The sequence below is a fragment of the Leucoraja erinacea genome, chromosome 23 (assembly GCF_028641065.1).
Source record: "Leucoraja erinacea ecotype New England chromosome 23, Leri_hhj_1, whole genome shotgun sequence".
Taxonomy (NCBI): Eukaryota; Metazoa; Chordata; class Chondrichthyes; order Rajiformes; family Rajidae; genus Leucoraja; species Leucoraja erinaceus.
The window spans coordinates 20,010,336-20,027,572 of NC_073399.1; the positions used below are offsets into that span (position 1 = coordinate 20,010,336).

Sequence of the window (17,237 nt, forward strand, 5' to 3'; positions counted from 1 at the left end):
CACCCCTTTTCCTGTACTCACTTCCCCTTCAACTCCATCTTTATACTCCCAATTTGTCAATCCCTCCCCCCCACTATTTAGTTTAAACCTACATGTGTAGCCCTAGCAAACCTGCCTGCCAGAACGTTGGTCCCCCTCCAGTTAAGGTGTAACCCGTCCTTTTTGTACAGGTCACCCCTACCCCAGATGAGATCTTGGATTGATACTCTATACTGGACTGAGGGGGAACAGCAAAGTGTGTCAGTCTGTAGCAGCCTGGGGATGGGGGGAGTGGTGGAACCAGGTAAGGGGTGGAGGTGGAGATGGGAAAGGAAACAAGGAAAGGGAGAACACTGGAAGTGAAATTGAAAAATCCACATCTCTATATTGGGTTGTAACATAATGATAACAACAACAACAATAATAATAATCATTTGTTGAGAATAAGGAGTAAGTCATTTAGAACGGAGACGAGAAAACACTTTTTCTCACAGAGAGTGGTGAGTCTGTGGAATTCTCTGCCTCAGAGGGCGGTGGAGGCAGGTTCTCTGGATGCTTTCAAGAGAGAGCTAGATAGGGATCTTAAAAATAGCAGAGTCAGGGGATATGGGGAGAAGGTAGGAACAGGGTACTGATTGGGGATGATCAGCCATGATCACATTGAATGGCGGTGCTGGCTCGAAGGGCCGAATGACCTACTCCTGCACCGATTGTCTATTGTCTATTGTTGCGACACCAGCGGAATATGAAGTTTTTCTTTCAGTTTGTGTTTACCCTCACCAGAGCAATGGAGAAGGCCAAGGACAGACATGTGTCCTTGACAGACAGGTTGGTATGGGGAGTGGGAGGAGTCGCAAATGATGTGCAACTGGCTGGTTTCCCTCCAATTACAACATGCCTTCCAACAAGTAATACACTTTAAATCTCCCCTTGCCTTCTGCATTATTAATCTAAAAAATACAATATGATGTCCAGTGTTTTCCAAGTGATCTCCCACCGAGCTCACTCCACAGCGCCAGATCCAGCAGTCAAACCCCCAGTACGGGGCACCCCGCCAGATAGTGCATCTCAAATGCCTCCATCACCATCAGAACAAAAGCACACTGATCAATGGTCACTGGCTTTCAAGAATTGTACAGTGGCGAGCATACTGACTGGTTGCATCGTGATCACACTCACATTTGGTAACTCGAACATCCAGGAATAAGGGAGGCTGCAGAGAGTGGCTGGTGCACACTGCCTGGCCCACCAGAGGTATTGACTTACCCATGCTGGGTGTGGAATGCATCCTTGACAAGGATGGGGAAATAGTTATTTAAAAATATTTGTTTTACGTACTACAGTGGTGGGTTTTGCTTTGAATTCTTTAGTTTTGTAGATATTATTGTAAATAATTGAATAAATTATTTTTGGTTAAAAAAAAACTATCAAAGGGATTTACAGGAGGCACAGGAGCCTGAGAACCGTGAGCTCTGGGTTCAAGAACAGCTTCTTCCCAGCAACATTCAGGCTATTGGACCATTTTGCACAACCCTAACCACAACCAACTTCAGCAACCATCTACTATGAACTTTGTTTTGGTTGCACTGCACACTTTGGCATTGCACTATTATAGTCTGATTGCCTCGTATTACTGATTATTAATTTATAGAGTTGTTGACAATTGTATATGTATTTGTTGTGTTATCCAGTTAATGGGCATGTAAACCTACACCAAGTAAGAATTCCATTGTTCAATTCCTGGTGCATGTGGCTATTAAACAATCTTGAGTCTTCTGATGCGAATTGAGAATAATGTCATCTGAGGGTCAGCCAATGTTGAATGATGTTGTTGACTATATTGGATTACATACAAGTCTTTAGGTGCCAGAATGTTCTTTATTTGTCTTTATTCGGGAAGATGTGAAGAGAAATATTATACATTATTAAATTCTCTTCAAGCCTAATGCCCTTTGAGACCGATCTTTTGTGGTCCTTCCATTATACCTACTTACAACCAAAAACGACCTTGTTATTCCGCCCTCCTCCTGACGGTCAGAACTAACTTCTCCCTCTCCCAGTGACCGTTTACGAGGATGTTGCTGAGGAGAAGGACAGTAGGACGGAAGAAATTTGTAGCAGTCACTGGAGGTGTCATGAGACATGTCAGTGTTACCGTCGAGGAAGTACTGAAGGTACTGTCATGTTTGAAGGTAGACCAATCTCCGGGGCATGATCAGATATATCCGAGTACATTGCGGGAAACTAGAGAGGAAATTGCGGGAGCTCTGATTGAAATATACAAGTCGTCCTTGAATACAGGAGAGGTGCCAGAGGATTGGAGGGTGGCAAATGTTGTGCCTCGTTTCAAGAAGGGCTGCAGGGAAAATGCTGGGAACTATAGGCCAGTGAGTTTAACATCTGTAGTTGGTAAGTTACTGGAGAGTATTCTGAGTGATAGGATACACAGGCATTTGGATGAGCAAGGGCTGATTAGAGACAGTCAGCATGGTTTTGTACGTGGGAGTTCGTCTCACAAATCTGATTGATTTTTTTGACAACGTGAGCAAAAAGGTTGATGGAGGCAGAGCTGTAGATGTTGTGTACATGGACTTTAGTAAGGCGTTCGACAAGGTGCCGCATGGTAAGCTGCTCTGGAAGGTTCAATCTCATGGGATCCAAGGAGAGATAGCTGAATGGATAGCAAATTGGCTCCATGGAAGGAAGCAGAGGGTGATGGTGGAAGGTTGCTTCTCAGAATGGAGGCCTGAGGTTCGGTGCTGGTCCCGTTACTGTTTGTCATCGAGAACATACAGGGCAAGATTAGCAAGTTTGCTGATTATACAAAAGTTAGTGGTTTTGCAGATAGTGATGAATGATGATGGTTGTGAACAATTGTAGCAGGATCTGGATCGATTGGACAGGTGGGCGGAGGAATGGTTGATGTAATTTAATACATAGAAGTGTGAGATGTTGCATAATGGGACGACGACAAGAGCAGGACCTACACAGTAAATGGTAGGCCACTAGGTAGTGTTGTAGAGCAGAGGGATCTAGGAGTACAAGTGCATGGTTCCATGAAGGTCGAGTTGCAGGTAAGTTAGTTGGTCAAAAAGGCTTTTGGCACTTTGGCCTTCATCAGTCAGAGTATTGAGTATAGAAGTTGGGAGGTCATGTTACAGTTGTATAAGACGTTGATAAGACTGCATTTAGAATATTGTGTTGAGTTCTGGGCACCATGTTATAGAAAGATATTTTCAAGCATGAAAGGGTTCAGAAAAGATTTATGAGGATGTTGCCAGGACTAGAGGGTGTAAGCTATATGGAGAGGTTGAGTAGGCTGGGTCACTATTCCATGGAGCGCAGGAGGATGAGGGGAGATCTTATAGAGGTATACAAAATCATGAGAGAAATAGATCGGGTAGATGCAGTCTTTTACCCATAGGGAAACCGAGGACCAGACGATATAGGTTCAAGGTGAAGGGGAAAAGATTTAATAGGAATCTGAGGGTAACTTTTTCACACAGAGGGTGATGGGTGTATGGTACAAACAGCCAGAGGAGGTAGTTGAGGCTGGAACTATCCCATCGTTTAAGAAACAGTTGGACAGGTAGATAGATAAGCTACAAACCCAAGATAGACACAAATAGCTGGAGTAACTCAGCGGGTCAGACAGCATCTCTGGAGAAAAGGAATAGGTGACGTTTCAGGTGGAGACCCTTCTTCAGACTGAAAGTCAGGGGAAAGGGAAATGAGACTTATGGGAGGAAACTGGAGCACCAGGAGCAAACCCATGCTGTCACAAGGAGAACATGCAAACTCCATACAGACAGCAATAGAGCTCAGGATCGAACCCGGGTCTTTGACACAGTGAGGCAGCAATTCTACCAGTTGTCCTTTGGAAAATATCAGAATATGAAGCTGAGTAGCATAACTCAATTATAACCTTCTTCCAACTATTTTTGAAATGGAGAGTTTGGCCAGCATAATATGAATAAAGATCCACTTCCAGATAAAATGGGAGACTCTCAGACAGTTCAGCCAGAAATACTTGGGGTCCAGGAAGGGGACGTCGGTGAATAAACTATCGTCTGATTGAATCATTGTGCAAGTCAAAGAAGGGTTTGGAAACTTACCACAGAGTTGTAATGGATTGAAGTTACAAGACTAGCTTAGTATGGCTAAAGTCACAACTTAGTATCCCTATTGTCCTCCCAGATGTTTTGGACTGGAGTCACTTACAGACGCGATCAGCTCTTTATAACAATCTACAAATCTTGGTAATTACTACCCCTATTGCTACCCATATACCTCAAATTTTCAAGTTATGTCAGCAAGATTTAAAATCAAATTTCATGCATCCTTGGCATAGTAAAGAATCTGCTGCATGCCTTGTACATGAACTCCCCAACCCCACATCTTATCAAGGAACAACTTGCAAACAAGTCTAACTGAAATCATGTCTGTTTAAACAAATACTTCTCATCTAAAGTCTTTACTTCCTGTTACCAATAGCTCATGCATCAGGAATCTTCATTTCTCAAGATTCCAGGGTTATGGGTTCAGTTTACTAATGACAGCTGGGAAGAAACTGTCCCTGAATGCAGAGGTATACATTTAAAAAATGTTGGTCCTCTTACCCGATGGAAGAGGGGACACGAGGGAGTGACCATGGTGAGACTGGTCCTTGATTATGATGGTGGTATTGCCAATACAGCATGAAGTAGATGGAGAAAATGGAAAGTTTGTTTGCCATCCAATGGAAGTTGGCGTGCCTAATGGTCTGGGCTACATCATTAACATTCTGCAATTTCTTGCAGTCTTGCAGAGAGCAGTTCCCAAGCCATGTTGTGATGCATTCCGATAAAATGCTTTCTATGGCAAATCTGTAGAGGTAGATGAGAGTTGTTTGGGACAGGTTGAACTTCCTAAGCCTTCTAAGGAAGTTGGGCTGTTTAGGGGTGTAGTATCTTTATATTTTATATTCCTGGTGTTTGTAATACCTGAGATACTTAACTATTATCCTTTGTATTAGCTTTGCTCTGCATGTTTGGATTTAGCTTGTCCATGTTTAGATAAACCATTTGTGCTTGCATTGTATGTTTTGTATATATAAATTGGGGGGGGGGGGGGGGGGGAGGGGGCGTTTGGGTCTAGCTCAGCAATTAGTGTAAATCAGTAGTGACAGTTATATGACCTTTGTAACACCCCTAGCTGGGATGACTAAGGGAGATAAGGGAAGCCTAAGATAAGAAAGTAAACGTTGGGTTATTCTCTTGCAACACTTAGCGTAAGTCAGTTGTGACAGTTATATGACCTTTGTAACCCTGTATCAAGCCCTAGCTAAGAGAAATAAGGGCCCAAGAAAGGGGAAGTCATGTGATTAAATAGGAATACTGTGTACAGTTCTGGGGTCCATACTTAAGAAAGGATGTACTAGCCCTGGAGGCAGTGCAGCGAAGGTTTACAAGATTAATTCCTGCAATGAGGGGATTGACATATGAGGAAAGGTTAAGTAGGCTGGAACTCTACTCTTTGGAGTTTAGAAGAATGAGAGGCGATCTCATTGAAACATATAAGATCGTGAGGGGCCTTGATCGGGTGGATGCACCGAGGATGTTCCCAATGATCGGGGAAACTAGAACTAGGGGACATAGTTGCAGAATAAGGGGGGCTCTTTTAAAACTGAGATGAGGAAGAACTTCTTCACCCAGAGGGTGGTTAATTTATGGAATTCACTGCCCCAGGGAGCAGTGGAAGCAGAAACTTTAAATATATTTAAGACTAAAATAGATGGTTTTTTAGCTGCCAAGGGGATAAGGGGCTACGGGGAGAGGGCAGGGATATGGACCTAGGTATGGTTAGTATAGTAAGACCTGAGTGATCTCCTGGACAAGTGTCGATCGCCTGGATTGGGGTCGGAGAGGAATTTCCCGTTTTTTTTTCCCGAATTGGACCTGGGTTTTTATCCGGTTTTTTGCCTCCCCCAGGAGATCACGAGGTTCTTGGGGTGGAGAGGGGTGATAGAGGTATAAAGGGGAGGGTAGTGTCTTGTGTTCTGTGTCTTGTGTCTACTGTTTGTGGTAAGTGTGTCTGTTTAGTGTTCAGCCATGAGCGAATGGCGGTGCGGGCTCGACGGACCTGGTGGTCTACTCTCGCACCTACTTTCTATGTTTCTATGAATTACGGAATGGAAAATAACTGGGAAGGAGGGAAAGTGGTTATCGATAAGGGAATGTCTGCAAGTGATTGGGTGTGGAAATGTACCGGGGGTGGGACATACAGAGTTAAACATGCCATAAGAAGGGGCAGCTCTTTGTCTGCAGTGGGCTCTCAAGTGATTTACTCTTTGAGCTTCTCAGCCTTGATTTGCAAATAAAGATTTGAACTTCTTGAAGAATTCTCTGTGTCACCCGAGTTAATTTTGAGTATATCAGTAATCACGACAAAATCTTTCTTGGCCATTAATTCAATGTAAAGTAAGTTGACTTTGAAGAGGTTCTCCTCTCTCCGACAGCTCTGCCGGACTTTCTCACTGTTCCCAGTGTGATTCCTACAGCTCTCCTGCTCTTCACCCATGCTCCCACCCAGACTCACTACGACAGCCATGTGTCTTCCATCAGCACTTTTCTTTTCCACCATCTGAATCCACATGACTTCCAAATCCATTTTGAGATATCCCAGTTCAGGCCCAGCCAGGATCTCAGAAACAGCTTCTTCCTCTCTGTTATTGGGCTTCTGAACACTCCTCCCATAAGCTTGGGTACTGTTTGGATCACCTCTGCCCCATTGCAGTCTTTGGACTTTAGATCTAGATCTTGTGCATGACACGGAGAACTATATTCCGCTCTATGTATCTTTCCCTTTGCTCTGATAATTGTATTGTATTGGATTTGACTTTGGCCTTAGAATTTGGCTTCATTATGTTTACATATACTATTATCTGCTTTGATTAGATAGCGTGCAAAACTAAGCTTATCACTATACCTCAGTGCATAACAACAATAAACATAATCCTACACCTACACTCCATCCATAATTACTCACCACATTCTAACACCTGCAGTGCCTTAATTTCTCAACAGTTGTTCTGGGAGGCCAGTAACTTCCAGTAAATGAATCTTGTAAAAGGGACTTCCCGGCTTCACATAGAGAAGGTCACCATGGCTACAATGCCACTTTGATCACCTGAGCAAGAGTTGCTCTGTACATTTTTCCTCTATGTAGGTGCATTCCCTATTACTGTTATGTTGGAGTCTTCCAATATCTCATTAGTGAAATTAAAAATAATAAAGCAGATGTTAAAAATCTGAAATAAAAACAGCCTATCTGTTTGTTTGTTTATTTATTTATTTATCAGACAGTACAGTGGTCAACTGGTAGAGCTGCAGCCTCATAGCACCAGAGACTTGGGTTTGATCCTGATCTCAGGTGCTCTCTGTGTAGAGTTTGCATGTTCTCCCTGAGACCCCACAGGTTTCTTCCAGGCACTCCGATTTCCTCCACCTCTCACATCCGAAAGACGGCAGGTCTGCACGAGAATTAGCCCATTACATCTGCCCTAGAGTGCAGGGAGTAGATGAGAAAGTGGGATAACGTAGAAATAGTGTGAATGGGTGATTGATTTTCTGTGTGGACTCAGTGGGCCGAAGGGCCTGCCTCCACGCTGTATCACTAAACCAAACTACAAATATTCAATGTTGGAAAGTCTGCTGGACAGGCAGTATGTGTGGGAAAATGAACAGATATTTCATCAAATCTGAACAATTATGGTGTCTGGCTTTTCTGCTTTATTTTTCTCGTGAAATTCTTTGAGAGGATTAAGGGCCTGTCCCACTTGGGAAATTTATTTGGCGACTACAGGCGACTAGGCTGGTTCCACATGGCCTGTATGCCTGCATGGCCTGTATGGTCGTGAGTTGTCTCCTCGAGTCACCTAACGACAACCTGCCACCTGTGCTATCTGACGACAGATAGCACAATGGGCTAAGAGTTCGGCTGGCGACCGGAGGGTAGCCGGTTCAAATCCCGCTTGGAGTGCATACTGTCGTTGTGTCCTTGGGCAAGACACTTCACCCACCTTTGCCTGTAATGGAATGTTACGGCGGCAGGCGCGGGCACACCGCGACGCCCTGTGTCTCCCTTTCAAGGGAGATGCTAAAAAAAAATGCATTTCGTTGTCTCTGTACTGTACACTGACAATGACAATAAATTGAATCATCATCATCATCTAAAGAGTCGTAACTTTTTTCTTGTTGCCGCTGGATTTTGAAATGTTGAAAACCTTTCGGCGATTGTGGGCTTGACGTAGCTTGTCTTCTCCTGTCGTCAGGATGACACAGGTTGTGACCAGGTGGTGTAGGTTGAAGCCGGATGACGACTTCGATGAATTCCATTGGCTAATACCTACGTCAACCGGTGACAGGTACCGGTGACTGAATTGTCTTCAGTTGGCAAAGGTTGACTTCGGATGTTGCCTGTGTGGACGTAGGTTGTCATAGGTGTGGTCATAGGTGGACGTCCTAATCGGTCGCTGGTTGTCAGTAGCTTGCCTTAGCTTGCCGTCGACTAGGTGGCAGGTTGTCGTAGACTTTGTCGTGGGGGGGGTCCAGTCGCCGTTTTTTCGGCGACCCACTACGACCTATCGCCGGCAGTCGCCCAAAAAAATCGCCTAAGTGGGACAGGCCCTCTAGGAACAGAGGACATGAAGGACATGCATTTTCCAACACTGGGTAAGAACTAAAGCAAAACCAAGGGGGACAGCCTAGGACTATGATGTAATGAATGTACAAACTGGGGAGACTTTGCAATGTTGAAATTAATTGTTGTTGGCACCAGATTTGCGGAAAGGCCATGACCACAATGGAACTGACGAAGAAAATTAGAATATACTGTAGACTTGCTAAATGCAGCACCAGTCTGTGACGAGCCAAAGTACAGTGATAGAAAACAGACCATCTCAAGATCAAGATGAACCTCACATAAGGGTTGGAGTTGATTTTCTAATTGTGTTTTGCACCGACGCCTTGTTTTTTAACTCAGTGTTTTTATTTTACTGCCTTGCAGAATGTATGCATAATTTGATTTTGCATGTGGACTGAGTCTATGTGACTATGCAACTGCTGCAAGCAAGATCTTTCACGGTACCTGTACCTCACCCGTACATGCATATGACAAACCTGACTTGACTTGACTTGAGCAGAAGGGATAGCCGATTCATTTAATTTAGTTTAGTTTAGAGATACAGTGCAGAAACAGGCCCTTCGGCCCACCGAGTCCACACCGACAAGCGATCCCCGCATACTAACACTATCCGACAATTTTACCAAACCCAATTAACCTATAAACCTGTACGCCTTTGGAGTGTGGGAGGAAACCGGAGCGCCTGGAGAAAACCCACGCAGGTCATGGGGAGAACGTACACACTCCATACAGACAGCACCCATAGTCGGGATCGAACCCGGGTCTCTGGCACTGTAAAGCCACCTTGCCCAGGCCACTGCGCCACCCCTCCCCATGTGGGAGAAAAAGGCTGTGTGCTGTTCCATGTGAACCCCCCCAGGCATAAGCAGGCAGGCCACTGCAGTCCAACCTCTGGCACTGTAAAGCCACCTTGCCCAGGCCACTGCACCACCGTTCCTCCCCATGTAATTGCCGGCAGAGAAGGCTGTGTGACGAACTAGTCAGGCAAAATGGACTTAACCAAATGATGCATGAAGAGGGAAAAATAATTAAATCTCAGCAAAAACTTTTGTGTGTGCAGAGGGGCAGGTTGGGGCAATGGAATGTAGAGGAACAATACAGAACACGTCCAGACATAATTCGATAATTGTAGGTTGTGATGAAAGTATAAGGATTACTTACCATCCTACCATAGCGAGAGAGCAGTTCTGAACTGCTATCTACCTTATAGGAGACCATTGGACTATCTTTAATCAAACATTACTGGCTTTATCTAACAATAAATGTTATTCACGTTATTCCTTTATCATATATCTGTACACTGTGAATGGCTCGATTGTAATCATGTATTGTCTTTCTGCTGACAGGTTAGCTTTTCACTGTAGGTCGGTACACGTGACAATAAATAAACTAAACTACCTATAGAATGCTGGAGTTCTCCCGGTCCCTGGGCGGATTTGATGGGAATGTGGAGAAAAAAGATTTCAGGGAAAGTGAGAGGGGGAGTGGGTTTGCCCTGTGAACTGTCCACAGGTGCGCAGTAGGCAGGGATGGGGGGGGAGACCCGGTTCCGCATGGTCTGGAACAGTGTTGGCTGCTTACTTTTACCCACAGTTTTGAAACAAGAAACTGCAGATGCTGGTTTACAAAAAGAGACACAAAGTGCTGGAGTAACTCAGGGGGTCAGGCAGCATCTGTGCAGGAGATGAATGGGTGATGGTTTCGGTTGGTACGCTTCATCAATATGAAGAAAGGTCCCATCCAAAAATGTAAATTATCCTTCAAAATGTGACTTATTCTTCAGGTATGCTGCCTGGCCGGCTGAATTACTCCAGCACATTGCGTCTACTTTTACTGACAGTTCCTTTGATGCAGTCGTACCTTATCATCAGCCTTATCCCCTCTGCCTGAAGGTCACTGCACCTTCATGTAATAAATGAGCTGGCGCGTTCATGAGTTGAAGTCACAGTCTTAATATTTTACTCCTACTAACCATCCCCTGATTGTCTGTCACATAGCACACAGAGTTAATGTCAAGGGTAATCTTTCTGTGAACAGATAGCCTATCTGCAAAGCTGGCTCCCCAGTGAGAGTATATTAATAATAACTTTTCAGACAAACGTGTGTAGGAAACTTGGGTGGAATGTTTCACGAGTGTCCTTTGTGAATGGCAACCTCCCTTATCATTAGGCATATACATGAATCCAGGACCACGCTAATATGACTGCAGTGCTTTGACAGAAGGAATTAGAGATCGCATTGAAACAAGTGTTTCACCACCTCTGCTGAGCAGCTGGAGATGGGTAGTGAATGCTGCACCTGCTACTGAGCCCAGTCTGGTGAGTGAGTTATAGTGTTAAAGCTCAGACAGTGCTGTTGTGATGAGCAGAGGAATGGGGAGAGAGGGCGAGAGAAAGGGAAAGGGAAAGAGAGCAAAAATGTACAGAAGGATTGGTCCAAGGAAAGACAAACATGGCAAAGGTTTTTTAACATTGTCATCTGTTGTTTAAAAGGCTGATGTTCCACATCCCCCCACTTTTTCAGTTTAGCCTTTGTTTTCAGTTCCATTGCCCACTATTTGTTTTATCTTATATCTTCTTATATCTTATATCTTCTTCCAGCTTATATCTTCTTCCAGCAATATAAAGTATTTTAACAGTACCGAACACAACAAAAACTGTGGGCTGAGCTACGTTTATTCAGAAAGATACAAGAGACTGCAGATGCTGGAATCTAGACCAAAACATATGGCCTTCATAACAAGAGGATTTCAGTATAGGAGTAGAGAGGTTATTCTGCAGTTGTATAGGGCTCTGTAATTCTCTCCCACAGAGGGCAGTGGAGGCCGAATCACTGGATGGATTTAAGAGAGTTAGGTAAAGCTCTAGGGGCTGGTGGAATCAAGGGATATGGGGAGAAAGCAGGCATGGGTTATTGATTGGGGATGATCAGCCATGATCACGATGAACGGCGGTGCTGGCTTGAAGGGCCGAATGGCCTCCTCCTGCACCTACTTTCTATGTTTCTATGTAACACAAGTGGAACTCAGTGTGTTTTGTGTACCTCCTGGAATCTTGGCGTTTGAGGGTCCCCTGTATCTGCTGGCATGGTGGGCCAATGGTAGAGTTGCTGCCTTTCAGCGCGGGTTCGTTCCCAGGTGCTGTCTGTATGGAATTTGTATGTTCTCCCCATGACCGTGTGCGTTTTCCCAGGGTGAATTTAGGAATGCCGGTGTGGTTTCACAGGAACCAGTTATGTTACTTTAAGATGTTGTAAGACCTGCTTTTCAACCCCACTTATAATGAAGTCCTAAATTAACACTAATACTTTAATCACTAATTTTACGACGTAGATCATAGAATGGCTACATCTTTAGGAGTCATTCAAATCACCATGACCACACCAACTCTCTCCCAACTTCCTCCCTGTAGCATCACCTCCGCAGTCATAGGAGACTCTCACCAGCAAATTTAGCTAATTTCCCGGTGAAGGCCACAATGCAACCCACTTTTACTATGCTGCAGCCAGCACATGCAGATTCCCCATACACGCTATAAGATATTCTTCCCTTTGTCAGTTTTAATTCTCCTCCATACACCATGGAAACAGGCATTTCAACCCACCCATTATGATGAACATACCTTTCTTTGCAAGCATTTACCACGATAAACCTTCCCGTCCACGTATCTGACAACATGTTAGGTCACCGTGGGGCTCCCTCCACTCCCACCAGCTGTAACTTGCTGTCTGCGGTAGCTTTGTCCACTTCCCGCTCGACTGTTGCCTCCTGATTCTCCCATCACTCTGACCAGTCGGTCTCTCCCCTCCCCCTCCCCCTTCTTCCCCATTGTCGCCGACGTACTCCACCTTTGGACCGCATCCTGTCAATGGCATTGACCCAAATAAAGTGCAGTCCACTGGGACTACAACGTGAGCCGCAACAACAACCGTGTCACGGGACCGTGCGGTGGGTGAACCTTGTGAGTCGGGAGTGGGGTCGGAATCCCTCTGCTCTAAGCAGCTGGGAGAGGGTTTACTGTATTGTCTTTGCAAACATTTAGGAGTGAAGATTGAGAACATTGTTGAAGAGGGATTTTGGAAAGCAGCCTTTTACAAGTGCTCAGTAAAGTATTTTACAAGTGCTCAGTAAAGTAGAGAAGGCGTGACAGGAATTTCAGAGTTCCAGAGGAGAAGAGGAAAATTGAACAGATTGGTGGAAGCAGGGGTTGTCGGGAAATACGAAAAACTTAAACACTAAGCCAGCAGAGATAGAATTAGACACGGTCAAGAAAGGATTTTAATGTTTAGGTGTAAACAAATCACCTGAGGGACACAACCTGAGAGAGCGCCCGTTACTCCAACGCCACCTGTGGCCACTCATGCTATTTCTTTTTTTTTAATTTTATTTTATTTTTTTTATTTTATTTTTATTAGAAGTACGGTACATTACAATCCTACACAACACATATATCTTAATACATTTTTTGTACCGCTTCATTTTTTTGAGCTTTAAGAAAAAGGTAGAAGTAAGGAAAGTAAAGAAAGTGCAAGAGAGTCGTGAAGTGCAAGAGTGTTGGGAAAAGAAAGCCCCTTAGGAAAGAAGTTAGAGAAGGAAGTAAAGTGAGAAAATAGACCCTAGAAAAGAAAGAAAGAGAAAATAGAAACAATCGCTCTATTATAACATTAAACTCCGCAGAAAGGGGACTACCAACCAAGTCTGTTTTTGTTGTTTTACCTCCCGTTACCAGGTCCTGTTACCACTTATTTATATATTTGTTTTTTTTTAAATTACTATTGCATGCTATTTCAACTGAGCTCTCGTAATGTTGTCTGGATTATAGGGGTGGGCGGACCTACACTACAATTTATCACCATCTCCTCACAGTTCACAGCACAACCACATTTTGTGTCACCTGCAAATTTAGAAATTGGAGCTTCTACCCCAAGGTCTAATTCACTGGTAAAGATGAGAAAACCCAATACGAAACCCAAATCTGATGACACGCCTCAGTTTTTCATCAACATACTCTAAACTTGAATAAGTATACAGAATGCCATTTCCCTTTAATACAAACATCCAGATTTGCGGAAACATATTACGCTGTGTTAAGGGCCTGTCCCACTTTCACGACCTCTGCCGAGTTTGCCCCCGACTCATACTCGCAGCATGGTCATCACGAGGTCGTAGGTAGGTCGTAGCAGACCGTGATGCTAGTCGTAGGTACTCGTGGCATCAAGTAGGTCGGGGCATTTTTCTAGCCTGATGACAAATGTCCACGAGTAAAAATGGTCGTGAATTAGGTCGTGAAAGAGGGACAGGCCCTTTATCGTTACGTCAATAATGGATTCTAGCGCGTTCCCTACAGCTGATGGTGGGCTAACTGGCCCATGGCTCCCTGCTTTCTCACTCACTCCTTGTTAGAATTCCCAAGCTACAGTTGCTGTTTTCCAAGCTGTTGGAACTTTCCCAGAATCTGAGGAATTATGGATGGAGGCTACCACTGTTCACGTGATAATGTAGGCTATCTGGTCCAGTGTGGGTTCCCTCAGCTTGCTGTGTACTTTTCCAGTAAGAATTGCTGCATGTTCTTCAGTCCTGCTGGATTTGGTATGCTTTCAATATTTTCCAATATGAATGCCGATAGAAAATACCTGGTTAACAACACTGCGTTTGATATTCCTCAGGAATTCCCCAGCCTCATTTGGTAAAGAACAAACATGTGCTTCTCGTCTTTATATACCAGAGGAAGTTTTTATACATATGTTAGAGACATCTGAACGTGATCATTAATGGCGAGTCTCTCTGCCCTCAGCCACAACGACAGTCATTGCCACTTTAATCAAACTCAAACATTAGTTTAGTTGAGCGAAACAGTATAGAAACGGGCCACCGAGTCCACGCCAACCATCAGTTACCCGTTCACAATAGTTCTGCACATCCCACATTCTCATCCACACTAGGGGCAATGCTTTACAGAAGCCAATTTACCTACAAACACGCTTGTCTTTGGAATGTGGGAGGCAATTGGAACACCCGGAGAAAGGCACGCAGTTATAGGGAGAACATGCAAACTCCACACAGACAGCACCCGAGCTCAAGATCTAACTAAGAGTCTGCCAGCTGCACCCTAAATGTGTACATCTTGTTACAACACTCCACACTGACAAGCAATCCGCAGTCTCTTTTACTTTAACTGCTTTCGTACTTCTCCCCATTTGCTGCTCAGAATCCTTGGCACAGAATTCAGTCTGAAGAAGAGTCTCGACCCGAAACGTCACACATTCCTTCTCTCCAGAAATGCTGCCTGTCCCGCTGAGTTACTCTAGCATTTTGTGTCTATCCTTGCCTCCCACTACATTGCTGCATAACACACGCCTACAGATTCAGGAATAGTTTCTTCCCAACTATTATCAGGCAACTGAACCATCCTATCACCAACTAGAGAACACTCCTGACGTGCCATCTATCTAATTGAAGACCCTCAGACTATCTTTAATTGGACTTTCCTGGACTTTATCTTGCACTAAATGTTATTGCCTTTATCCTGTGTCTGTACACTGTGAAAGACCTGATTGTAAACATTTATGGTCTTTCCCCTGACCGGATTGCATGCAACAAAAGGTTTTTCATTGTACTTTAGTACTCGTAATAATAAACAAAACGAAACTTAATTTAACTAAACACCACCATCCTCAACTGTATGCTCCCCCACTAGAACGCTCCCCTTCATTCAAATTTCTCCAGAAATGGCATTAACATTGAATTCTCCCAATTTTGCTAGCCCTTGCTGTCTCCTCCCCTTCCTTAACCCTCCAGCTGTCTCCTCCCACCCTCCTATCCGCCCGCCCTCGGGCTCCTCCTCCTCCCCTTTTCCTTCCTTCTCCCCCGCCCCCACCCCCACCAGTCTGAAGAAGGGTTTCGGCCCGAAACGTCGCCTATTTCCTTCGCTCCATAGATGCTGCTGCACCCGCTAAGTTTCTCCAGCAATTTTGTGTACCCTCCATTCAAATGTTTACTTTCAAAATTATACACAGCTCCATTAGTTTGGCCGCTGGTCCCAGCCCAGTTAACCTGAGGTAATCACTAATAAGTGCCTCATCCTTCCATGGCACTGGAGCCAGTGCCCATGGACTGAAACCATGTCTCTCTCCCCTGTCTCTTACCTGCCGACGACTCTCTGACAGACATTGAGCTATAATACATGGAGGTTATTCCACTCGGCTCATCCGGAATGGAGAAGTATCACGACTTGAAACACGACTGTCCATCTCCCCCCCCCCCCCGAACCCAACAATGCTGCGAGACCCGGCCAAGTTACTTCAGCACCTTGTGTTTTTGTTGGGGGAAGCTTATCCGTCGTTTCCTTGCAACGAATTTCAAGAGATCGCAGACGCTAGAATCTTCAGTAAAATAATCAAACTGCTGGAGGAACGCAGTGGATCGGGGTCGGACGCGAAACGTCGCCTGTCCATTCCCCCCCACCGATGCTGGCTTGTCCGCTAAATTACTCCAGCACTTTGTGTTTTACTCCAGTTCCCGGCGCTGCAGTTGCCGGTGTCTCCCGTTGCTCCTGCACTTTGTTTTGAGAGTAGTTGTACCTGGAGAACTCCCCGGGAACGGCTGGAACAGTCGGTGCGCGCCCAGAGCGGGGCAGAGCTAGCCACCAGCATTATAAGGCCCCGCTGCTCTCACCTGTTTGACCTGCTGCCGCAGAGAGCCGAGGCGAGTGCCGGCCAGCCACGGGAACCGGGGCGGCGCCGCAGGGCGAAGGTCCGGAGCACGATCGAGAAACCCATCTTCTGAACGCGGAGGTCTGACTGCTCCACTCCGTGGCCGGGACTGCTCCTCTAGTATCTGTGGTGGGGACACTGTAACTGCTGGCCACGCCCAGCGCAGCTCAGGGGGCAAGAGCCCCAAGCTGGCAGAGGGCCGAGCCGGGTCAGCGTTCACGTTGCTCTTTTGGTCGCTCTGTACTCAGTGACTTGATCAGTCCGAGGTCCGGGAAACACTTCCAAACATACGCGGCTGGAGTAAGTCAGTATCAGTATATCTTTATCTTTAAGTGTCCAGCATTTACAACTCAATAGCGAGTAAACTGTTTTTAACCGCCGGGTTTATGCTGGAGTCTGGCATCGAAAAGTCTTTATCTTTGCCCCAACTCTCCCCATCTTTCGCCCCCCGCACGCTTCGTGATGGAAAGGAGTTTATCTGCAGGACAACTCGAACCCTGTTCAACAAGCTAGCAAAACAACTAAAAACGGGCAGTAAGAGCGCATAGGTGGAGATCGACTAAACCATGGCGATGGAACCCGGAGTGTAGGAAGGAACTGCAGATGCTGGTTTACACTGAAGATAGACACAAACTGCTGGGGTGACTCCACGGGTCAGGCAGCATCTCTGGTGAAATGGAATAGGTGACGTTTCGGGTCGAGACACATCTTCAAACGGGTCTCCAGAGATGGCATGCCTGACCCTTTGCGCTACTCGAGCATTTCGTGTCTGTCTTTGATGGAACCCGGAGCGTATTTTTCAACCAGCAACGGCAGAGATACTAAATAATTACAGTAAACTCCAATCATCCAGCACCCTTTTATCA

General features: G+C 45.3%; 1 protein-coding gene across 1 annotated transcript in view; it reads right to left on the minus strand.

Annotated features, from left to right (window-relative positions):
* acsf2 (acyl-CoA synthetase family member 2) overlaps nt 1-16,646 on the minus strand; it is a 97,426-nt gene extending 80,780 nt beyond the window's left edge. Inside the window, exon 1 of the mRNA XM_055654051.1 lies at nt 16,334-16,646. Within this exon, the coding sequence (XP_055510026.1) occupies nt 16,334-16,437 (104 nt within the window). The 5' untranslated portion in view covers nt 16,438-16,646. The remainder of the gene's footprint in view (nt 1-16,333) is intronic.
* Nucleotides 16,647-17,237: the final 591 nt, after the last annotated feature.